Source organism: Podarcis cretensis, assembly GCF_951804945.1.
Source record: "Podarcis cretensis genome assembly, chromosome: 6".
In the NCBI taxonomy this organism is placed as follows: Eukaryota; Metazoa; Chordata; class Lepidosauria; order Squamata; family Lacertidae; genus Podarcis; species Podarcis cretensis.
The window spans coordinates 80,242,422-80,263,421 of NC_137175.1; the positions used below are offsets into that span (position 1 = coordinate 80,242,422).

Consider the following 21,000-nt stretch of genomic DNA (forward strand, 5'->3'; position numbering starts at 1 on the left):
TCTGTGCTCCTAAAAATCCAGATTAAAAAGAAAACGAGAGTTTTAGTGTGATTGTTCATGGGCCCCTGAAATTTAGTGCGAATAGGATTCACCCAAGTGCTCTGAGAATGGCTGCATTCGTTAATTCCTCTATTGCATGGGGTTGGACTAGATTTCTCTGAGGGTTCCTCCAAACTCTACAATTCTGTGGTTCTGTTCGAACCATAATGCAGCTTTCATGGATTTTGTAGAGCCTATTTCTAACTAGGCATGCGCCAGGATTGCTACCAGATTTGCAAGGGGTTTAGCAGGGCGAGTCCTAGATTTTTTCATGAAGCACTGGCCCAGTAAGGCTTGATGATGATAGTGATGGGTCAGGCAGATCTCTCCATATTTCTGTGCTTATTCCAAGGAAGTATAACCTGACCCAGATATACTAGCTGCTTCTTCCTTACTTCCCAGCAAACACAAAAATAAGAGCCAAACCATGTGTAATCTAGAAGTTTTGAATCTCCCAGATTTTGCTGGCCTGCAACTCCCATGGTTTCTTAGCATTGCCCATGTTGGCAGGGGCTGATGGGACTTGGAGTCCTATTTGGAGGGCACCAGTTCACCATCCCTGATCTGGAAGAAAGTCCTGTGTATGTCCTGCCCACTTTCTATGGCTACTGGCAGCTCTGGAAGGGCATTTGCACTGCAGTAATGTTATTTCCACCTCCCCCCAAGTCTTATACCCTCCCCTCCAGGATGGATGCATTTGGTATCGAGGCAGAGACATCTTCCTGTTTGTCTAATGGTGACACTTTTATTATATACAGTGGTACCTCAGGTTAAGTACTTAATTCGTTACAGAGGTCCGTTCTTAACCTGAAACTGTTCTTAACCTGAAGCACCACTTTAGCTAATGGGGACTCCCGCTGCTGCCATGCCGCCGGAGCCCGATTTCTGTTCTTATCCTGAAGCAAAGTTCTTAACCTGAAGCACTATTTCTGGGTTAGCGGAGTGTGTAACCTGAAGCATATGTAACCTGAAGCGTATGTAACCTGAGGTACCACTGTGTATATATATATATATATATATATATATATATATATATATGTGTGTGTGTGTGTGTGTGTGTATCAGTTAGAAATACTAGCACTCCATTGCAAATTCTGCCAAGTACCAGATGGCCTGGGAACTAAATGTGCATGTAATTCCTATATATTTGGACCCTGGCACTTTGCATAATGAGTGCCCATTGCAGTCAAGGTGGGATTAGCGACCTATCAGCATTTTCCACAGCCATTTGGGGATGAAGGCTGTTGGCTTGCCTAACATAATTTCGGCCACAGTTGATGGCCCTGTGTTAATGTCTCTAGCACCCTTCACTTTAAGTGGGACTAAGCAGGTACAGTAATCTGAACTAAAGCACCCCTGACAGATGGTCATCCAAACTCTGCTTGGAAACCTCCAAGGAAGGAGCGTCCATGAGTGGATAGACAAGCTAATATCATTTGTGGAGGCCAGTAAGTTTCCTGGGTTTATTTGCAAGGCTGTCTCCAAAAGTCACTTCTGATGCACAAATAGCCTGAAATGTACTCTCTTAAATAATAATATCCTCATTCCGCATAATTCAGCAAACAGGTTCTATTTTTCCCATGGGAATGCAGGCAAAGCATCCTAATCTTACAGTAAATTAATTCCTCCGCTATGCTGGCTCACATTTAGTGTGAGCTGAGCTCATTAAACAGTTCATGGGTGGCTGTTTTGTCTCTATTCAGCCGGGTCTGCCGCCGTTCCCAAACTCGATTTCCGTATTGAAATGGGGCAGCATCAGTTTTGCCCGTTCCAAGCAGTTGTGCTTCTAGCTGCGGCTGCAAAAAGCGGCGACAGCTGGTGGCAACTGCGTCTGGCAGGCCTGCACATTGTCAACTGGCACACTGCGCAACGAAGTGGGTTCCAAAAGAGCACATTGGCACACAGAGGTTCGTTCTTTCTCCTTTGTAGCCGAAGCAACAGCAAGGAGATTGCTCTGCAAAAATAAAGTGCAGTGTAAGAATTATCATTTTCTCCCCTCTTCCAACTAAGGGACATACATGCGCAGAGAGAGATTTCTGGGTGTGTATCTGGCTGAATGGGAGACACCACATGCTAGTAAGCCTTCCTGTGCATGCATTTCCAGTTCTGGAAAACTGGTATCCCACTGACTGGTTGTTTGGAACAGAGAACTGGATTCTGTTCTCTTCCCCGCTTTTAAAAAATGTATTTTGAAAGGCTCTCCTTGCATTCTGCTGGATTGGAATCTTGGTGTTCAGAACTTCAGGCTCCTCCTTTCAGTCCCTCTGATTGGCTCAGGCATGGATTCAGAGCCATCAGACCCCGCCCGCCACTCGATCCATGTGGTTCTGAGAAATTCTGCCCATCAGTCTCAGGATGCCATTTAAGAGCAAAAGCTTATGCAGCTCCTGACTGTAGGTGAGGCAGCCCTTCTTCCTTTTTTTTAAAAAAAAATAATTTTTATTGAGTTTTCCATATTTCATTTCAATTCAGTACGCATATTCACAACTTATATTATTTGCTCAGAGGGAGCATTGACCTCCTTCCCTCCCTCTTTCTGACTTACCTATAACATTAACATATCTACCATATTTCCATAATCACTTCTTTACCTTATATCAGCATTTTTAAAAAATCACTCTCTCATTTGTAAATTAGCATCTTAATTTCACATTACTAAACATTTCATGTTAAAGCTACAAACGTTTTCAAGTAAGTACAGTTTTCTTTCAAATAATAAATAAATTTGCTCCAGTCCTTTGGAAATCTTTCATCGGGTCAATTCCTGATTTTCCCCGTCAACTTCGCCAACTCCGCAAATTCTACCATCTTTATCTGCCAGTCCTCCAATATGGGGAGTTCTTGCTGTTTCCATCTTTGGGCCAGGAGGATTCTTACTGCAGTTGTGGCGTACATGAATAAATTTACATCTTTTTATGAATTTCTTCACTAATTAGCCCCAGTAAGAATGCCTCTGGTTTTTTTTACTGAAATTATATTTTAATATCTTTTTTAATTCATTATAAATAATGTCCCAGAAGGCCTTAACTTTGGTGAGGTCCCTTCTTCCAACCACTTGCCCAGTCAGAAATTGGCCACCTTCTCTCTTCCTATAAATAAAAAATATTAAAATAATAATAATAATTATCCATCTGAGGATGAGGATGAATGGAGGAGCGCCTCAGTTTCCTTGCAGTTTATGTGAGTGGGAATAATATTTACATAGCCTTGCACATCGAATACAGTGGTGCCCCGCAAGACGAATGCCTCGCAAGACGAAAAACCCGCTAGACGAAAGGGTTTTCCGTTTTGGAGGCGCTTCACAAATTTCCCTATGGGCTTGCTTCGCAAGACGAAAACGTCTTGTGAGTCTTGCGATTTCCCCCCCCCCTTTTTCTCCCTTTTTCTAAGCCGCTAATAGCGCTAATCCGCTAATCCGCTAATCGGGTTGCTTCGCAAGACGAAAAAACCGCTAGACGAAGAGACTCGCGGAACAGATTCTTTTCGTCTTGCGAAAAGACTGTAATAGAATTGTAAAGTTGGAAGGGACCACGCGAGGCATCTAGTCCAACTCGCTACGTTTCAGAGTTGGGGTGTGGGGGGGGATGAATCTTCATGCCCTTGCTGCCTAAAAGTCACTGTGGCAAAATCCGCTTCCTGGCAGCTTACTATGAATGCTGGAGTGCAAGCGACCTCGGCCTGCGTTGCGAGGAGTGACTTGGCTGCATTTGGTGAAAAGACCGCGCACACTTTTCCCCGAGGTATTTCAACCAATTTGTATGCTTTCCAATCTACAGAGGTGATATGCGGTAGGGTGGGATCATTTGAAAGGTTTCTTGAGCAACATAAAGTAATAGAATCGCATAGTTGGAGGTAACCCTGAGAATCATCTAGTCCATGGGTAGGCAAACTAAGGCTCGGGGGCCGGATCCGGCCCAATTGCCTTCTAAATCTGGTCCGTGGACGGTCTAGGAATCAGTGTGTTTTTACATGAGTAGAATGTGTCCTTTTATTTAAAATGCATCTCTGGGTTATTTATGGGGCCTGCCTGGTGTTTTTACATGAGCAGAATCTGTGTTTTTATTTAAAATGCATCTCTGGGTTATTTTTGTTGCATAGGAATTCGTTCATTATTTTTCCTCCAAATTGTAATCCGGCCCCCCCACAAGGTCTGAGGGACAGTGGACCGGCCCCCTGCTGAAAAAACCTCTAGCACCTCTTTAGCTAATGGGGCCTCCTGCTGCTGCCGCGCCGCCGGAGCACGATTTCTGTTCTCATCCTGAAGCAAAGTTTTTAAGCCGAGGTACTATTTCTGGGTTAGCGGAGTCTGTAACATGAAGTGTGTGTAACCTGAAGCGTCTGTAACCCGAGGTACCACTGTACCATTATATATGTGGGAATTAGCCAAGGGGCTTGCTTAGTATGAAGCATAGTGGGGACTTCTGTTACAAACAAAACCTGGACCTTTGCCTGATCATACAAGGCAATGAGTCTGCTTTCATGGGCTTAGGTGTTCTCCCACCCCCCCCACCCCCCAAAAAGAAAATACCTGAGTGAAAGGCTGGTCTGCTACAGAACTGTGCCACAGATAGAGCTGGTGTGTGTAGTGCTTAGAGCTCTGAGTCACTAATGCAAGCTGAACTCATAATTCGGTCCCTTCCTTCCTTATGGTTAGCTGGCACAGGTAGCCAGTACCTGCAGTGAGGTGGTCATGGTTGATGGGAAGTTTTGCTTCTGCACATGACTCTGGCAAACCGCTGAAGCGTTCCTTCCTCACCCACCCTAGAATGTTTTGTTCACATTGAGTTCATGACACATCGTACCCTGACCTGTTCTCAATGCATGGTTGACCACATCTACGGAATGCGATAGTTATGTTCTTTTAAGCCTCGCTATATCAATCACTAGTAATAGTTTAATAAGGAGGTTTTCATGCCTGTCCAATTCTGTGTTCCCTTTCCCCCCCTTTAATCTATTGATGATTCATGCCTATATGCAACCCTTGCATTGTATTTGTGTTAACCAATCAGCAACAAGCACATATGTGGCAATGCTGTAATATTCAATAAAAGGGACTCCCCGAGACATGCTCGAGAGATGCCTCCCATATGACACTTGTCATTCGTCTGTCGTTTATTTCAACCCAACACATGGTGCCACTTTTGTCACTGCTGTTGTATAAACCAGCAGACTTTGAAAATCAAGGAGGGGAAGATTTAGCCCCCACCCATGTCAGGGCTCTACAGTTTGACTTTTGATGGGAAAATCCAAGAAAAAAGCAGAATGATCTTTTAATGAACATTCCTGCTAAATAGATCCGGGATCCTAAATGAACACCAAAAGTGGAAAGAAAAGATGTTCCTCATCATTGTAGTTTGTAATCTCAGCCTTCAGCAGTCACATCTGTCAATTCCCCAATTTGTTTTGTTGCCAGAGTAACTAAGGTATTCTAACGCCAACTTGCACGGTGTTACATCTGGGCTTTCTAACAGCTCGGGGTTTTTTGTTGTTTTTTTTTAAAAAAAATTGGTTTAAAATTTAGAATGTTAAATCCAGTTTGAAGTGTTGCTAACGTGCTGAGAGCTTTGCAAAGAGCTCTCGTTGGGTCTGGCAGCTGGGGTTGGGCAAAGCTTTAACTGGAATTCATTTGACAAGTTCTTTTCTTTGATTAAGCAAGCTCAGTTAGGGGAAATGAAGCTGTGCTATTCAATATCACCTAGGGAACTTTGGCAAAAGTGAATGCTTAAAACATAGGTCAGATTATTGGATCAGGAATCGGGGAGGATTGAATGCACACCACCTCAATATAGCAGCGTTGTGCCATTTCCAGTTTGATACAATGCCTGAGCAATGCGATGGATTTATATTTATTATGATTTAATGTTTTTAAACGAGTCACATTCCTGTGCCGAAAAAGCAGTGCCTGCAGCAACATGCAAAACCATTTTCTCTCTCGGGGCTCAGTGTGAGATAATAACATATTCAAAACTGATAGCTAAAATACAGAATTTAAAACGAGGATCTTTGCAACAGCAAATTTAAGCCAGGTGAAACTCTCATCTCATGCCCTGGCCTGAGACAAAATTCAGGATTTCTAAAATTATTATTCTGAAGAAACATGAGCTAGGGTGGGTATTGCACATGGGCTTTTGCCCTTCTGTGGTTGACAGAACTTCCCTTATTCTAGACTCCTAAGTTCATGAATGCTGAGGTGAATGCACACTCTCCATGCTTCAATTTGGTATGGCCACACGCATGACCCTAATCCTGATGAAATCTGTGTTTATCACAGTCTCTGTGTGTGATTGCATACCCTCCAGCATTTCTCCACTGAAAACAGTGACATCCTATCCCATAATAATACTACTTTTATTATTTATACCCCACCCATCTGAGTGGGTTGCCCCAGCATATATAGAAACATAATAAAACATTAAATGTTAAAAAACTTCCCTATACAGGGCTGCCTTCAGATGTCTTCTAAAGGTTGCATAGTTATTTATCTCCTTAGCTCAGGGGTCGCATAACTCCATACCCTCCGACATTTCTCTGATGAAAATAGTGACAATAGCAGAACATTCCGGGATCAAATCCTGGCTTCTGTAAATCCAGAACTGTCCCTGGAAAATAGGGACACTTGGAATGTCTGTGATTGGGACCGAAAGCAGAGACTCACTATAGATTTCTGAACTTGTCCAACATGTTGACCACGTTAAATCAACAAGCACTGTCTCTTTCACCCCACTGACATTTATATTATTGGTAGCAGTCTGTGCCACAGATTCCCCACAGTTGTCTGTGCTTTAAAAGTGCATGCTACAAGGTGGAGTGTCGGGGTGCAATTGTTAAACTGTGCTTTGCTCTCCCTTCAGAAGTGCAGAAGGCTGTTGAGAAGGATGTCGCCGAGTGTCAAGGACAACATGAAGAACCTGTTTCTTCTTCTCCTGGCGGCCTTTGGACTTTGCTGGACCCAATACAAGACTAATCCGAAGCCCCTAAGGACATCTATTGTCCACCTCTTTGAGTGGCGCTGGATTGACATTGCTCTTGAATGTGAACGTTACTTAGCCCCAAATGGATTTGCGGGTGTCCAGGTTAGTACTCTCTCTTGTTTGCTGAAGGCGAAATAACTATCTGGTAGATTCTGGATGAGTTTCTACCATCCAGTTCATAGCACCCAGTTAATACACTCATAGTCTTCTCACCATGCATGTATGAGATGGATGGTCCATTGATAAACCCACGTTTGTCTAGGCCTCACCTCGCAAAGGATATTGTGGAGCTGGAAAAGGTTGAGGAAAATGGCATTTCATATGGCTACTGTGCTGGAGTTTCTTCGCTTAGAACAAAGGAGGATGTGACAGAGCTGGATAAAATGATGCCTGATCTGGAGAAAGCAAATAGGGAGAACGTTTTCTCTTCTATCGTAATAATAGAACTTGCGGCCATCAAATGAATGTTAGAAATACTAAAACCTTGGGCCATGTTTGAAGGTTCAGGTCAGACGAAAGAACGTCTTTCTTCACATAACATGTAGTGTGTAGTTTGACAAATTCATGCCTAGGAAGGCTATCTTCTGCCTCCACTGTTGGATTTACAGTGGTGCCTTGCAAGACGAAAAGAATCCGTTCCGCGAGTCTCTTCGTCTAGCGGTTTTTTCGTCTTGCGAAGCAAGCTCATTGACAGATTAGCGGATTAGCGCTATTAGCGGCTTTTAGCGGCTTTTAGCGGCTTTTAGCGGCTTTTAGCGGCTTATCGGTTTAGCAGATAAGCAGATAAGCGGCTTAGCGACTTAGAAAAGGGGGGGGGAGGGAAAAAAACCCCGCAGGAACTCGCAAGACATTTTCGTCTTGCAAAGCAAGCCCATAGGAAATTTGTTTTGCGAAGCGCCTCCAAAACGGAAAACCCTTTCGTCTAGCGGGTTTTTCGTCTTGAGAGGCATTCATCTTGTGGGGCACCACTGTAATGTAATATTTTTCTCCCCCCTTAAAGAGGTGAAGAATCACACAAATCGGTCTTCTCCGCCTGTAGACCAAGTCATGGGGTGACTGACTTACACGATACCTAAATATGCCTAATGGGGAGGAATGTGTCTGCCTGCTTTGTCCACTATAAAGCAACAATTCCCAGCAGGTGATTGTGTGAACTTGCCCTCAGTTTACCAGAATACCATTTATTGAGGATTTGCACTAGGTTAAATATTAATAGAGTTTAGAAAAAGAAGTCCTAGTCAATGAACTTTAATAGCAGGGTTTGTGAATGCTCTGTACTGAGATAGTAACAAAATGTGTCTCACTAAAGGCTGGACCAGGATATGTTATACAAATCGAGACACTAGCCATGTATTTAAGAACTAGCATGTGGGAATCAGGCATCAAGTTTGCTGGGGCTGACCAGTCAAGATCCCTGTCCTACTTCGCAGGGTTGTTTTGAGGATAAAATTGCTGTGGAGGTTGGAGAACCTTATGTTGTTGTTTAGTCGTTTAGTCGTGTCTGACTCTTCGTGACTCCATGGACCAGAGCACGCCAGGCACTCCTGTCTTCCACTGCCTCCCGCAGTTTGGTCAGGCTCATGTTTGTAGCTTCAAGAACACTGTCCAACCATCTCATCTGTCGTCCCCTTCTCCTTGTGCCCTCCATCTTTCCCAACATCAGGGTCTTTTTCAGGGAGTCTTCTCTTCTCATGAGGTGGCCAAAGTATTGGAGCCTCAGCTTCAGGATCTGTCCTTCCAGTGAGCACTCAAGGCTGATTTCCTTAAGAATGGATACTGTCAGAGCTGCCTCTAGGTCCCAGCTCACAGAGGACCAACGCTAAGCTGTAGTAATGTACAAAAGTCTTTATTGAAGTTCAGTTTCCATTTCAAAGCCACAGCGTGCAGCCCTACGTCTTAAACCCTAGATCGGCGAAGTCCTGTCTGAGTCTCCTCCCCTATGACACCAGTTTAAGATCCTAGCCCTGCTCCACCTTTTATGCTGCTCTCTCCTCCTCTGGGTCCTCCTGCCCGCTGGGGCATTGCCCTTTCTGGACTCTTCCGACGCTGAGTCGCTTAGCTCCTCCCCCTCCCTCCGGCGGGCTTTAGGACCCGGTTCCCAATCCTCATTCTCTGCTGTCCCGCGCTCCTGTACATTTGAACTTGCCTCTCGCGCCAACCCAGTGACCTTCCTCCTGACCGTTACACTACTTCGGTCACTGCTTCCCTCTTCCAGGACACTGGCCGGATCTGACCTCTCCTCCGTTGTCCGACTTTCTGGTGGGGAATCTTGGGACTCTTCCCCCCCACTCTGCTCTGGTGGGGAAGCTGGTCCTGATTTCCAGCTACTGCTCTGGGAGTCCCTGCTGCCCCCTTGCTCCTGGGGCGTTCCCCTTGGGAACCCCCTACCCCTGGCCACTGGCGCCCCCTTCTGTGAATCTTCCGATTCACTGGAAAGGCTCATGGAATCCCTCGGTCCACTGTCCTCTTCTCCTACGCTCCCCTCGGATTTTTCCCCTTCGCTCTCCATCTCCTCTCTTCCCTGTGCCTCTGCTCCTGAGCCCCTGACAGATACGTTTGATCTTCTTGCAGTCCCTGGGACTCTCAAGAGTCTCCTCCAGCACCATAATTCAAAAGCATCAATTCTTCGGCGATCAGCCTTCTTTATGGTCCAGCTCTCACTTCCATACATCACTACTGGGAAAACCATAGCTTTAACTATACGGACCTTTGTTGGCAAGGGAGAACCTTATATACCACTGCAAACTTCTTGGGAAACTGCTGCTGTAAAATGGAATGAATGAATAACTTTATATATATATATAAAATCATTTTAATCACTTATTCTGGTTCTGCGGAATAAATGATAAAAGAGCTAGGCAGGCTACTGAAACTCTGCGCCCTAAGAACTGGAAATCCCACTCAGCAAATCCTCTCCCATCACGACTTCTAAGATATTGCAAGCACCAGCGGCATGCTTTTAAAACTGCCTTTGCAATCACAAGAGCTAGAAATTAGCTTTTAAAAGTTAAGCTGAGGCCAAACCAGAATATACCTCCTAAGGCAGGCATAGGCAAACTCGGCCCTCCAGATGTTTTGGGACTACAACTCCCATCATCCCTAGCTAACAGGACCAGTGGTCAGGGATGATGGGAGCTGTAGTCCCAAAACATCTGGAGGGCCGAGTTTGCCTATGCCTGTCCTAAGGCCAAACCGGAACATACCTCACGAATCCCTTCATCCAATACTAATACCTGAGTTTGTGCAGTTGGATTGTGGGATGGTTATTATCTTGCAAAATCCCACTTTCTTCCCATATCATATGATACATTCCCCCCCCCCCCTTTCGCTTGGGAAGCCATTTTTTCATGCTCCCCATCTATCTGAAATGTAGCAGTCAGACATTAGAGAGGGGACATTGTGGTCCATGGTGCCCAGCTAGTGGAAGTTGAGGCCTGGGCTCCCAGCTTCAGATGTGAAGAAAAGATGGTAACATTATTCCAGTGAGCTTTCCCATGGGCCGCTTCTGGATTACATAAAATGCTACATAGCCAAGGTATTGGCATTTGAAATGAACCCATATGGAGAATAGCATCTCCATATGGAGATAGCTATTGTTATGCATCAGTTAAGAATACTTGAAGTGTATGAGTAAGGGATTCAGGGTCTGTGACCCCACAGAAATTATCTTGGAGGGGGCATTACAAACCCCATACACACACACACACCTACCAAAACTAACCATCCTTAACATAATTGCTAATGTTTGCACTGCTGTATTTATTGTCACATCCGTCACATTCTTTAGTTCAAACTATGATTTAAAAGGGGCCTATCTACCTTCAAACATCAGACTGATAAAAAGAGTTCAATTACGTTTTTATCTCCTACTCGCTCACTACATTTTTGAATTATATAGGTTTCTCCTCCAAATGAAAACCTTGTCGTTACAAGTCCCTGGAGGCCGTGGTGGGAAAGATATCAACCAATCAGTTACAAGTTATGTTCGCGTTCTGGAAATGAAAATGAATTTAGAGACATGGTGGCCAGGTGCAACAATGTCGGAGTAAGTGGCTTTCAGTGGCTATTTATTTTTGGACAATCCTGCTTTCCAACCCAAAGAACGTTGAAGAGCATAATAAACCAACAATCAATTAAAATGGTAAGACTGCAAAATTCTGAGACAAAAATGATGGGAAACCTTCCCACGCTGGAAGATTGGGAAGGCTACATCCTGAACGCCAAGGACTAGAATCCTGAACAGAAATAGAGAGATGCTAGAAGAAGCTAAAACAGATTACTGAAAATAAGTGGCTTGCTAACCACTATACAACTTTGCTGCTTGTATCTTCCGCAGGTGTATATCTATGTGGACGTTGTAATCAACCATATGTGTGGCTCTGGGGCTGGCTCTGGGAACCGGGGGACTTGTGGCAGTTATTTCAATGCAGGGACCCGAGATTTCCCAGCTGTCCCATACTCTAGCTTTGATTTCAATGACGAGATATGCAAAACACCCAGTGGGGATATTGAGAATTACAGTGATCCTGTTCAGGTAAGCTTTACACTATTCATACCTGATATCCCTGGCTCTCTTAAGATGCTGTTGGGCTTCATCTCCCATCAGCCTCAGCAATGTGGCCATTGGTTGAGGCATCATGGGAGTTGGAGCCCAGTGACACCTGGAAGACTCCAGCTTCCCCTCTTACAATATAGCTAAGCTCCTACCAATACCATTTATTTCCTTCTCGGGATCTTATTGGGTCTTAGGTTTGAAATTGTGTTCCAAATGTATTTTTTGTTCTTTAAATGGCTGCTAATAATAATAATAATAATAATAATAATAATAATAATAATAATATATTTATACGCCGCCCATCTGGCTGGGTTTCCCCAGCCAATCTGGGTGGCTTCCAACCAAATATTAAAAACAATACAGTGTCAGACTTTAAAAACTTCCCTAAACAGGGCCGCCTTTAGTTGTCTTTTAAAAGCAAAATAGTTGTTTATTGCCTTGGCATCTGCTGGGAGGGCGTTCCACAGGGCAGGTGCCACTACCGAGAAGGCCCTGTACCTGGTTCCCTGTAACCTCACTTCTCACAGAGAGGGAACCACCAGAAGGCCCTCAGCGCTGGATGGGCTGGATGATGGGGGTGGAGATGAATAAATTGGTGGGGTCAGTAGATCCTAAGAGCTTTTGTTCAGGATAGGTGTTGGGCAGCTGTCACAAGTACTTTGGTGATTGCGTGTTTATGCTTTGGCCGCTGAACCAATGGTGGTTTTCCCCACACGCACAGGTTCGCAACTGTCGCCTGTCTGGTCTTGTCGACCTCACACAAAGGAGGGATGATGTGCGTTCAAAAATGGCCGACTACCTCAACCACCTGATTGATATTGGTGTAGCAGGGTTCCGAATCGATGCTTCCAAGCACATGTGGCCTGAGGACATCACTGCTATTTTAAGCAAAGCACACGACCTCAGCACACGGTGGTTTGCCAAAGGTTCACGACCTTTTGTGTATCAGGAGGTAAGTAACAGGAATTTTAAGCATTTTGTCTAGCACTTTCCAGTGTTCAAACTGTTCTGCATGCCCTACTTACTTATGTGTCAGGCTTCGGGGAATTGGCTTCCTCCCCCTGTGGCAGTAGATAAGAAGATCAAAGAAAGGAAAGTCTTACCTGTTCGAAACTTTAATAATAACAGCACGAGAACGAAGAACACATCTCCTAGAAATGGTGGTGTTCCCAATTAAGGATTACAACCTCTTCCATTCCTATTAATCTACGTCACTCTTATACCTTGTAATCTAAGTTTGTACCCTCTGTGCTTTCTGTTCTGCCACTTTCTGAGCTCTTTTTGACCTTGGGCTGAGCAGAGGAATGTTGTCCAGAGACTGTGAATCTGTTAACCCTCTCCCTTCCAGTGTTTCTTCTCCTAGCTGTTCCCCATCCAGTATTTCCCAGCTTCTGCCTTCTGAACTAGGCCCCTCTGCAAACCACTGTTCCAAATCTATACTGTCCTCCTGCTCCTGGGAAGATGCAGGGGGAGGGGGTGGCTCCCACCATTCCTCCTCAGTGCAGCCCTCCTCAGCACAGTCCCTGACAACATGCTTTCTGTCTCTGGGGGGCTCTTGGGCTGGCGGCTCCCAGCTATCCTCCTCATCCAACCAGGTTCAGACAGGTGGACAGGAAGCACTCCACAATGCAACATTTTGCTGGAAGTCTAACTTGTATGCTCTGAATGCCAGATACATGGGCATCTGCTGTTTGGAACAGAATGCTAGACCTCATGGAGCTTTGGTCTTACCCAACAAGGCAATTATTTTCTCCAAGTCAACCCTTAAAGGTAAAGGTAAAGGGACCCCTGACCATTAGGTCAGGTTGTGACTGACTCTGGGGTTGCGGTGCTCATCTTGCTTTACTGTCCGAGGGAGCTGGTGTACAGCTTCTGGGTCATGTGGCCAGCATAACTAAGCCGCTTATGGCGAACCGGAGCAGCACACAGAAACACCGTTTACCTTCCTGCTGGAGCAGTACATATTTATCTACTTGCACTTTGACGTGCTTTTGAGCTGCTAGGTTGGCAGGAGCAGGGACCAAGCAATGGGAACTCACACCCCGTTGTGGGAATTTGAACCGCCAACCTTCTGGTCGGCAAGTCCTAGGCTCTGTGGTTTAACCCACAGCGCCACCCGCATCCCAAGTCAACCCTTAAACATTGCTTAAAAGAATGGAAGAACTGATACACTTGGGCACAACTGCTGCTAGTGCAAATAGAGTTGGGAAGGAGTTTGCTGTTCCATGTGGAGCCCTTCGTAAGAACCGTTAATTTTAGTGCATTGCGATTGGTGGGACTTAAAAGTGCTTCAGGTCAGCTGCTTCACGTCCTGATATATTTCCATTGTTCACGCTAGTGCCTCGTTTCAAAAGTGTAAGATGCTAGAGCCCAGAGGAAACCAGCTCCATAAGGTAACGGCCATAATAGCCGAAACCATTTCTCTGGTCATATTGGAGATAAGTCGAAATTGATACCACTAGATGTAACACAGTACGTACCACAAGATATTTACGTCTTAGTTCAGCTCGCCGACTATTCCTGCAGTAGCCTACCTTCTCTCAATGATGTTGGTTTCTGCAGCAAATTGAAATCAATATCGTGTATCCTTTTTCTCTGTGTCTTCCCCCGGCTTTTTCCAGGTAATTGACTTGGGCGGTGAAGCAGTCCACAGCTCTGAATACTTCAGAAACGGCCGGGTGACTGAGTTTAAATATGGCACAGAACTCGGGACAGTCCTCCGCAAATGGAATGGAGAAAAGATGGCAAATTTAAAGTAATTTGCTTTAGACTCAATCCATGCCCAGGGGCCCACACAGTGAGGGTGGGGTGCAGAGCCCCCCCCCCCCCACATGCAGATGGAAGCCAAACACTGCAGATGTCCCCCCCCCCCCATTGCTAACGTAATAATACAATCATGGCCTACAACAGGAGTGGGGTTTCTATATGAAACTCCACAGGTGTGCTTTTCAGCCTATAATAGGAAGGACAGTATTATTCCTCCCCCCCTCCTTTTTTAAAAAATAAAAATGCAAAAATGTGTAGTGGTTCCCTGACTGGAATTTCTTTCCCCTGGAAACCCAAATGGATCCAACGCTTTTAGCATTTTGGTCCATTTGCCCAAGAGGTTATGGAGCTTTAGCTGCCACTGCAATCCTGAGTATTTTATTACCTGTTTTATGACAGATTCTGGGTGCTTTTATAACCCCAATCCTGACCTGGCTTTACTGGCTGCCAGTTAGTTTCCAGGTACAATTCAAAGTGCTGGTGTTGACCTATAAATTCTTACGCAGTTCAGGACCTCAATAACTTAAGAACCACTTCTCTCCATATGAACCAACCCAGACCCTGTGCTTGTCACCTGAGGCCCTTCTTGATGTTCCCCCTCCCTGAGAGGTCCAGAGGGTGATGATGATGATGATGATGATGATGATGATGACGACGATAATTTATTTATAGCCCGCCCATCTGGCTGGGTTTCCCCAGCCACTCTGGGAGGCTTCCAATACACACAATAATAATAATAAAACATCAAACATTAATAGTAGCAATCAGATCCTATATAAAAAGTCACAAAAACAAACAATTTATTTCAAATAAAGCAATATTCAACAATCCATTAGAATCCAATAGTAAACAGTAAAATTAAACATCAGCAAATAATAATTTAACAGTTTACATTTATTACAGTAAAGAATTACTAATTATACAGTGGTACCTTGGGTTAAGAACTTAATTCATTCTGGAGGTCCATTCTTAACCTGAAACTGTTCTTAACCTGAAGCACCACTTTAGCTAATGGGGCCTCCTGCTGCTGCCGCGCCACCACTGCACGATTTCTGTTCTCATCCTGAAGCAAAGTTCTTAACCCGAGGTACTATTTCTGGGTTTGCAGAGTCAGTAACCTGAAGCGTATGTAACCTGAAGCATATGTAACCTGAGCTATGACTGTAATCAGTAAAATAATAGCAAATTGCAACGTATAGAATACAGCAAAACATACAAAACCATGTAAAAGGATCAAATTGAGAAACAAGGACACCAACAAGAAATAATAAAATTATTTCTAAAAAGTGTCCCTGAACACAAGAATGGGCCTTTTCTGTGATGGTTCCTCGACTGTGCAATGCTCTCCCCAGAGAAGCTCACCTAGGACCATCATTCCATGGCTTTAGGTGCCAAGCAAACCATTCCTCTTTTTCAAGGCCTTTGGCCATTAAATAATCTATGGCCTGTTAAAGGTGGGGATTATCAGACCGTTATCATGATCATTTTTTTTTAATGCTATCTATCATCATGCTTTTTATTATGTTATTATTATTATGCTCTGTAAAATGTGTTTTATCTCTTGATAAAAGGCAGTATATAAATCAAATTAATCATTATCATCGTTATCACCATCTTCACCAAACTTCTAAAGCTGTGCTTTTACCTGCTCTTAAGCTGTCTGGAATGGTTTTTGTTTCAGTTTGGCTGTCACCCCCTCAGAGATTGTGTCATGAGCAGTGGGCTAAAAAAATATACCTGGTAAACAAACAATAGTTTGCACCGAAGTGAATTGTGAATAAAGTTTTGATTGTTTCTTCAAAATTTAGGCGCTGGGGAGAAGACTGGAGTTTGATGCCTTCTGACAAAGCCGTTGTCTTTGTAGATAACCATGACAACCAGAGGGGCCATGGTGCTGGTGGAGCCTCCATTCTTACTTTTTGGAACCCAAGGTAAGGAGCGTCCTTATTGAGCAACAATGTTTATTTCCTGAGGTCTGAATATCCAGGCATGTTGATATCAAAAGCAGTTCAAAAGAGAAGGAATCCTATTGGTCTGCTGGGTACCCAACAACAACAAACCTATGGTTACATGAAATATTCTCAATAAACACACAAGACGTAACCGGCTGCACTTTTGAATAAATAAGGTATACTATTCATTGTATCAAATTGTAGATTTCAGCGGAAGTCTCATAAAGTTCAACAAGAAAAGCAGAAGACCCAGTGGATCAGTTCATTCTCTAGTCAGTTCATGCATAAGGTCCATACAAGTATAAGTATCTGTTCCACCTGTCTATTCGTAGAGTCCAATAATCCACATGAAGGGTTGTTACAGTTCCACAGAATCCTTTCACAGAGTCTAAGACAAGGATTTCTGGTATATCAGCCTTGTTTCGCCACTACTATTCTATAAGATCCACTATCCTGTAACATTACGTGGGGCTGCCCTTGAGACTGACCCAGAAACTCCAGCGGGTGCAGAATGCCGTGGCGAGACTCCTTATGCGAGATCACATTCATCCAGTACTATACCAGCTGCACTGGCTCCTGGTGGAGTACAGGATCAGGTTTAAGGTGCTGGTTTTAACCTTTAAAGCCCTATATGGCCTAGGACCTACGGGACCGCCTCTCCTGGTATGCCCCACAGAGGAACCTACGGTCTGCAAATAAAAACATCCTGAAGGGGTGGTTAGGCTGGCCTCAACTAGAGCCAGGGCTTTCTCGGCTGCGGCTCCAATCTGGTGGAACGCTCTGTCACAAGAGACTAGGGCCCTGCGGGACTTGACATCTTTCCGCAGGGCCTGCAAGACAAAGTTGTTCCAACAGGCCTTTGGTTAGGGCGCAGCCTGACTCCCTCCTCTGGCAACCTGCACAGAATTTTGCTTAACGGTTGCCATCAATTTGATTTTAATTAATTTTTATAATGAAATGTTTTTAAAATGTTGGATTATTTGATTGTTTGATTATTTGATTGTTGTTAGCCGCCCTGAGCCTGGCTTCGGCTGGGGAGGGCAGGATATAAATAAAATTTATTATTATTATTATTATTATTATTATTATTATTATTATTATTATTACATATGAGCCTGTTCTACTGATGAAGCCTAGGCTAATGTGGATTATTGGACATATATTAATATTTAAAATATCTTTCCATACATTAATATATAAAAATGTGTATAGTCTTGTTATCCAAATACTAATTTCTTTATCAGTAACCTTATATATTCTATATAAAGTCATTCCAAATATCATTACATTTATCCAAAGTAATTATTTGTCTATAAATTGGAACATTACTGTGCTGTATCTAATCTCTGCTTGAATGATCTTCCTATTGAAGAGATTTTTGCTGGTCTGACTCAGTGTTTTAAAAATGTACATATTTGGAGAAAGTGGCAGGACTCAGAATGTCCTCTGGATGGTGCTAGCATCTAACATCCTTGGCTATTGACCATGCTGACTGCAGCTGATGGGAGTTGGTCTCCATCAATGTCTAGAGGGCAGCATGTTGGTGCTTCTGCACTTGTACATAAACTACCTATAATGAATTCAGGTTTCCTTGGCAATATACACAGTATGAATAAAAGACACCTGAGAACTGTACTATCGGGAATGGGGAGTTGCTTTGGAAGAGAATATGAAATTCTTGGGCCTGCTTATTTTCTGTACTTTGGTACACTTTTGGCAACTAGCTGCCTCTTATCCATTTTTCAGACTCTATAAGATGGCAGTTGCGTTTATGCTTGCTCACCCCTACGGATTTACACGGATAATGTCAAGTTACAGGTGGCCAAGAGTTATCCAGCATGGAAAGGTAACTTTATTCCGGTTCACAACAGCTATTTGTTATCACAACAGCTATTTGTTAATTCTATATCAAAGGCGTTCTGTCTTAAGGGATAGTATTGACACTTAGAAAACAGGGCTTTTTTGGCCCGAAAGCCAGAGCAGCCATTGAAATCTATGCTTTAAGTTGACTGTTTCCAACTTAGCAGTGTTATCCTGTACATGTCTATACCCAGAAGTAAGATTTACTGGATTCAGTGGGACTTAATTTCAGGTAACCGTCATAGGATAGCAGTCTTTTGTCTTGATTAGTTTTGGTGAGATTTAAGGAGGACTCATGTTTTTGACTGAGATCACTGACTGCAAAGCTCTCCTCCCTCCCATACACACAAAATAGACTTAGGCAGGCTTCCACAATAAATTTAGCCCGAGGCTGTGCCTCACAAGTATCAGGCCAGCAAACCTAGTGTGCAAGGATGGGCTATGTCAGGGACTGGCAGGGCGAAGAGGAGTGGTGGGAGGCAACAGCCAGGGAACCTTAAGGGAAGCCTGAGAGAAGGAAGGCTCAGAGCCTGGGGAGTGGTGGTGGGACACTGAGAACAGGTCAGAGGATGAAAGAGGGGGGCAGAATGGTGGGAGGCTGAAGAAGCAACAGGTTTGAGTGAGAGAGAAGAACCAGATGCAGAAAGCAGTGCAGACTCAAGACATGAAGCAGAGGAGGGGCCAAAGGCTGAATAAGCAGAGCTTGACTGTCCTACTGTAGTAAGCTCCCCTCCTCCCTTGTCTCCAAGGTCCCTGACATAGTTTAAGGCTGCTGGGGAGACATCCAGCTGGGGAGGAGACTTAGTGGGAAGTAGAAGGCAAAGACCTTCAGTTCTGGCAAAAGTTTCATAGGGGCCAGTCCTGTTTGTAGGCATTGCTGCCTGGTATGCTGTTTTCTTGAATAAAGAGCAAACCTTTCTGCCTGTCTCTGCATCTTGAGTACTGACCTGCATCTGAACCAACCCTGACAGACAAGCACATCAGTGTAGTCCAGTCTCAGAACCTTTGCTTGCTATGTGGTTCACCAGTATAATCAAGTAAATTTTGAAGCCTTGTTGCTGTACCTTAAATCAGGCCAGGTCTGTCATAAGTCACATGGCCCATCATATCTGACTATTGCCCACGCTGGTTGGGGCTGAGAGCTGGAGGGACACAGGTTAGCTACCCCTGTTCTAAATGGAGGCCATGACTACTCATTTGGGGAATAATCTAGTCTGTCATGCTGCCATGACTTACGACAGACCTGGTCTGGTTTATGGTACATCAACCAGCATGATGAGACTCACGGCCAGCAAATTTTATCCGGCATGTCATAGTGCCTTTTCTTGTTGTCTAATCACTTTAAATGTCATCTTCCATAACTAGGACCTAAATGACTGGGTTGGACCACCAAGCAACAGTGATGGATCAGTTAAACCTGTTACGATTAACACAAATGGCACCTGTGGTAACGGCTGGGTCTGCGAACATCGTTGGAATCAAATAAGGTAATGGAAGTCGCCAGATGTGTCATCTGTTCCTGCGGGAGCCTTCTTGAGATGGAGAAAGCCTGTTTCTCCAGATGTTTAGGATTCCAATGACTTGTGCCGTTTGCATAAGGAAGTGATACACGTTTCATTTCTAGGAACATGGTGACATTCCGAAATGTAGTGTACGGCCAACCTATTACGAGGTGGTGGGATGACGACAACAACCAGGTGGCATTTGGACGTGATGGCAAAGGATTTGTTGTGTTTAATAATGACGACAGGTAATGTTTTTATGTAGAGATGAAGGCGTCAGAAATTACGTGTAGCAAGTCGTTTGCCAAATTTGTATAGCAGATTAATTTTGCTGCTTGTCTTTTGCATGTCTGCTTGTGCACCCAGGGAAGCAAATGATCCAGAATGACAATGTGACCAGAAGCATATAAATCGAGTATGTAAAATGGCATTAAAAAATACAATTATTATTTTTGTTTTCTTTTGTACAGGGCCTTGTCGATAACGTTACCAACTGGTCTCCCCCCTGGCATTTATTGTGATGTTATTTCGGGACGAAAGGAAGGCAACCTCTGCACTGGAATGCAAATCCACGTTGCTACTAATGGCAATGCTCATTTTCAACTTAACAGCCAAACTGAAAATCCATTCATTGCAATTCATGTCGAAGCCAAGCTGTAATCCACACTAAATCTCTTTTTGTTTGTTTTTCGGTATTAGTTCTTCTAAGCTTTATGAAGCTAAATTAAAGTAAAATGCAAAACCTCATAAATTATCTCTAGATGAATAAAAGTCACTTGTGGCTCAGCTTATTTCTTTCTTTTCTGATTAATTTTAGAATTCCTATCTCATTTGTCCTTCAAAGATGGTAAGTCCTGCTGGATGAGAGCAGTGTGCCATCTTAGTGTGCCATCTTGTTCTTGGCATCACCTAGCCACATGCCTCTGGGAAACTCACAAAGGAAGTATGAAGAGGACACCGTTCTCTATCACCCCCATTGTTTGTCCCCCAAACTAACTTCCCCTGCCAATTTTATGGTCTTTAGATCATAGAATCATAGAATCATAGAGTTGGTAGAGACCACAAGGGCCATCGAGTCCAACCCCCTGCCAAGCAGGAAACACCATCAGAGCACTCCTGACATATGGTTGTCAAGCCTCTGCTTAAAGACCTCCAAAGAAGGAGACTCCACCACACTCCTTGGCAGCAAATTCCACTGTCAAACGGCTCTTACTGTCAGGAAGTTCTTCCTAATGTTTAGGTGGAATCTTCTTTCTTGTAGTTTGGAACCATTGCTCCGTGTCCGCTTCTCTGGAGCAGCAGTAAACAACCTTTCTCCCTCCTCTATGTGACATCCTTTTATATATTTGAACATG

At 44.0% G+C, this 21,000-nt stretch overlaps 1 protein-coding gene across 1 annotated transcript; it reads left to right on the forward strand.

Moving 5' to 3' along the window:
• The first annotated feature begins 3,686 nt into the window (after positions 1 to 3,686).
• Positions 3,687 to 20,436, forward strand: LOC307218718 (pancreatic alpha-amylase-like). The gene is given in 12 exon segments (XM_079981475.1): positions 3,687 to 3,718; positions 3,720 to 3,779; positions 6,891 to 7,112; positions 10,909 to 11,055; positions 11,347 to 11,544; positions 12,287 to 12,517; positions 14,187 to 14,320; positions 16,140 to 16,262; positions 18,030 to 18,129; positions 19,509 to 19,630; positions 19,768 to 19,893; positions 20,116 to 20,436. Coding segments are annotated over 12 exon segments (1,683 nt in total). The 5' UTR covers positions 3,687 to 3,688; the 3' UTR covers positions 20,306 to 20,436.
• Positions 20,437 to 21,000: the final 564 nt, after the last annotated feature.